The 3,665-nt window shown below is 66.1% G+C and overlaps 1 protein-coding gene across 1 annotated transcript; it reads right to left on the bottom strand.

Annotated features, from left to right (window-relative positions):
* Positions 1-725: 725 nt before the first annotated feature.
* On the bottom strand, positions 726-3,202 carry ELFN2 (extracellular leucine rich repeat and fibronectin type III domain containing 2). Its single transcript, XM_039246154.1, has one exon. The coding sequence runs from the start codon at positions 3,200-3,202 to the stop codon at positions 734-736; it is 2,469 nt and encodes an 822-aa protein (XP_039102085.1). The 3' UTR covers positions 726-733.
* Positions 3,203-3,665: the final 463 nt, after the last annotated feature.

Raw genomic sequence — 3,665 nt, 5'->3', positions numbered from 1 at the left:
CAGAGTGATGAATCACAGCTCCACGCCCAGGGGGTGTGGCCATGGGGCTTTCTAGAAAGGAAAAGCACCTGCCCAATTCGCAAGTCCCTCAGCTCCAGGAGACCACAGCTCTGCAACGGGGTGGCAGGCGGACAAAGGGTAGGGGACAGCACTGGGCTTGAAAGCTGGGAAACTGCCTAACCCGACACGGGGCCCTGGGGTCATCACTTCCTTTTTTCCGGGCCTTGGTTTCCCTAACCGTAAAGAAAGGAAACGATGCCCCAAGTCTGCCTGGTGCCAAATCTCCAAGTGACCTGTCCCCCAGACCGGGGGACCCTCTTCCCACCCCAGACTCCCCTGCCCCCAAACCTGTCCCTCATCCCAGAGCCCCAGACCCCACACCCCGTTTCAGCTTCCTGGCCTGCACTCCCCCCTCCCCGGCCCCCACACACCCCAGCAGACCCCCTGGGCAGCACAGTAAAGACGACTGGTTTCGGTATCAGTGTGTAAACTTTAAGGAGAACGTGTCTGTTTTCCTGTCCATTATTGTCGGGTGGTGGTTGTTCACAGTCAGGTGGTGGTCAGGTGTGTGCATGGGTGCGTGCGTGCGGGTGTGCGTGTGCGTCGGCTCCTCGGGCTCGGGGACCCCCTGCGCCCCCCTCCCCGCGGCGTCCCCTGCCCGGCCGCCCGGGGGTGGGGTCCTTCCCCGCGTGCCCCCTGCCCTCCCCCTCCGACCTCACCGGGAAGGAGAGGGTCACAGCTTCTGCTGGGCCGAGACCCCTTTCCAGTAATCGAGGATGTCATGCAGATCCTCATCCTTGGCGAACTGGACCTTCTTGCGCAGGGCGTGACCGGCGGCCATGTACACCTCCTCGCGGTGCTGCTTCTTGTAGGGCCGGAAGCGCTCCCAGATCTTGTGCGTGCTCTCGGAGGAGTACTCCGGGCTGGAAGAGTAGCCCGAGTAGTAGTGTCTGGGCGAGAGCTGTGAGTAGGTGGAGTCCCGCTTGGAGCGGGTCAGCGGCTTGAGGAAGGACACGCGCTGGCTCAGGCTGTCGGCGCCCTCCTCGTAGTACAGGGCCGGAAAGCTGTGCCGGTGCTCGCTGCAGTGGTAGGCGGGCTTCACCTCCAGGTGGTGGACCCCACCACCCCCGCCGCCCCCGCCGCCGCCTGCGGGCACCAGCGGAAGCCGGTCCAGTGGGCTGTTGAGAGGGCTGCCCTTCTCGATGTACTTGGAGTCGCCCTTGGCCAGCCCCGCGGCGGCCGGGTGGTCGGGCACGTCCAGGCTGAAGACCTTAGCACTCTTGATGGAGCCACTGGATGACACGCTGCAGGTCTTGCGGGCCACGGCAGCATCGGCGCTCAGCTGGCGCTGGAGCGGGTGGTGGGAGCTCTCCTTGAAGGGGGGCGAGAGGAAGCTGGGCCGCTCCAGCGCCCCAGGGGCAGCGGCCGAGGAGGCGGCAGCGGCGGCGGCGGCGGGGAGGGACTGGCACTCGAAGGCCAGCTCAGGGTCCCCGCCGCCGCCGCCTGCCCCAAGGAACGAGGCCGAGTCGAGCTTGAGGGCATCGATGCAGTTGTTGATGATCTGGTTGACCTTGTCCACCTCCTTGGCGATGGTGGAGATCTCGGCGGCCGAGCCCTGCCCGTTCTCCAGGTCCGGGAGGTCGTCCTCGGGTCGAGCCAGGCCATCGCCCCCCGCGCCTGTGCGCACCTCGATGTAGTTGCCCTTGGTGGCCACCTTGGGTGTGTCCAGCCCGGCCTCCAGCCCCTTGGAGGTGGGAAGCTTCTCCCCGATCATGGAGGGGAGGGCGGGCATGCAGGACACAGGCAGCACGGGAGGCTCGCCCAGCTTCTGGGCAGCGTGGACGACAGAGCCGGCATCCACGTCGGCCCCGTAGCGCATCTCCAGGATGGTCTTCTTGACCTTGACGGACTTCTGCTTCTCCTCCTGCATGCGCCGCTTGCGCAGGCAGTAGTAGACGGCGCCCAGCACGATGACCATGCCGAAGAGGCAGCCCAGGATGGTCATGATGTAGTGGGTGGTGGTGGAGGTGCTGGGTGCCAGGTCGCCGGGCACGGGGTCCCGCGTGGTGAAAGTCAGGCAGGTGTGGTTGAAGCGGCGGCTGTTGCGCAGCGAGGTGACACAGAAGGTGTACTCGGTGTGCGCGCGCAGCTTGTCGAGCGTAACGATCTCCTTCTTGTTCTTGAGCGTCATGACGTCAGAGAAGTAGCTGTTGTTGTACTGCACCAGGACGTACATCTTGCTGTAGGGGTGCGGGATGATGACCACCAGCGTGGCCGAGGTGAAGGTCACGTGGTGCAGCTTGATGGCCGGCCCCGCGGACGCGTCAGTGGTGGACGATGAGGCCGGCGGCTCCACCGAGAGGATCTCGTCCGGGTTGAAGCCCGAGTTCTCATCGGGCTCCCTCTGGGCGTCGGTGGAGTAGGGCGTGGGGTGGCTGGCGGGCCGCGCGGGCAGCGAGCCGTTGCGGCACTTGGCCTGGAGCACGGTGATGGCGTTGAGGCTGTGGTAGGGCCGGGGCACCAGCAGCGGGTAGCCGGCGAACTCGCGCGGCGACTCGCACTGCAGGCGGTCATAGTTCTTGGTGACGTTGTTGAACACCACCAGCCAGGCGAGAAAGCCAAAGAGGTCGCACTCGCAGTTGAAGGGGTTGCCCGCCAGCTCGCACACCATGAGGCTGGCCAGGCTGGCGAAGGTGGCGCCGTCGAGGCGGCTGAGGCGGTTGGAGGACAGGTCGATGCTGATGAGGCTCGGGCACTCGGAGAAGGCGGCGGGCGTCACCACCTCGATGAGGTTGTGCTGCACGAACAGGAACTGCAGGCGGCCCATGCCGCGCAGCATGCCCTCCGTCAGGTTGCTGAGCTTGTTGTAGCCGAGCTGCAGCACCTGCAGACTCGACTGGCCCAGGAAGGCACCGTCCTCGATGTAGGAGATCTCGTTCTTGGTGAGGTTGAGGTCGGTGAGGTTCCCGAAGCGGTTGAGCGAGGAGTAGAGCACGGCCTTGAGCTTGTTCTCGTTGAGCCGCAGGTCGTGCACGGTGCTGTTGATGTGCTGCGGGATGGTCTCGTAGGGCGGCTGGTTCTGGCTGCAGATGGCCAGCCACACGTACCCCTTGTCGCCCTCGATGAGCCAGCAGTCGGCGCGCACGGCGCCTGGCCGGCACACGCACAGCAGCGCGGCGGCGCACAGCCCCAGGCGCAGCATGGCGCCGGCCGCGGCCCCCCCTCCCCCGGGAGGCCGGGCTGGGGGTGAGGGGCCGGGGCGCGGGGGGCACCTAGCAGCGGGAGGCGGGGGCTGGCAGCACAGTCCTCCCGGGGGCCGCCACCATCTTGGGGGCGACCCCCAGCACGGGGGCCCCAAGTGAAGCAGACACGGCCAGTGCCAACTGCCGGGGCTTCTCCGGCAGGGGGTGGGGGGCACTATCAGCAGGTGCCAGGCGCCGCCCCTGAGCAGGGACACACCCTGCCGCCTGTTTCGTGAAGGCGCACAGGCTCTCGAGACTTGACTTCCTCTCTGTCGTCTTCTCTGGTTCTGGGCTCAGAACTTCAGACGATTCCCACGATTCCCATGGGAGGCTGGAGAGTGAAGCTCTGAGGTGGGAGCTCGAGAGTCGGGGCAGGAAGGAAAAGACCCATCTGTCACCTGGATCCTGAAAGGCAGCACCGAG

Source organism: Hyaena hyaena, unplaced genomic scaffold (assembly GCF_003009895.1).
Source record: "Hyaena hyaena isolate Hyena2069 unplaced genomic scaffold, ASM300989v1 scaffold_280, whole genome shotgun sequence".
In the NCBI taxonomy this organism is placed as follows: Eukaryota; Metazoa; Chordata; class Mammalia; order Carnivora; family Hyaenidae; genus Hyaena; species Hyaena hyaena.
The sequence above is the reverse complement of the archived record's forward strand: the minus strand, read 5'-3'. Positions and strand labels throughout refer to the sequence as shown.

What these genes read in the sequence shown, in the direction of transcription:
- ELFN2 (XM_039246154.1), bottom strand. Translation starts at nt 3,202, where the DNA reads ATGCTGCGCCTGGGGCTGTGCGCCGCCGCGCTGCTGTGCGTGTGCCGG.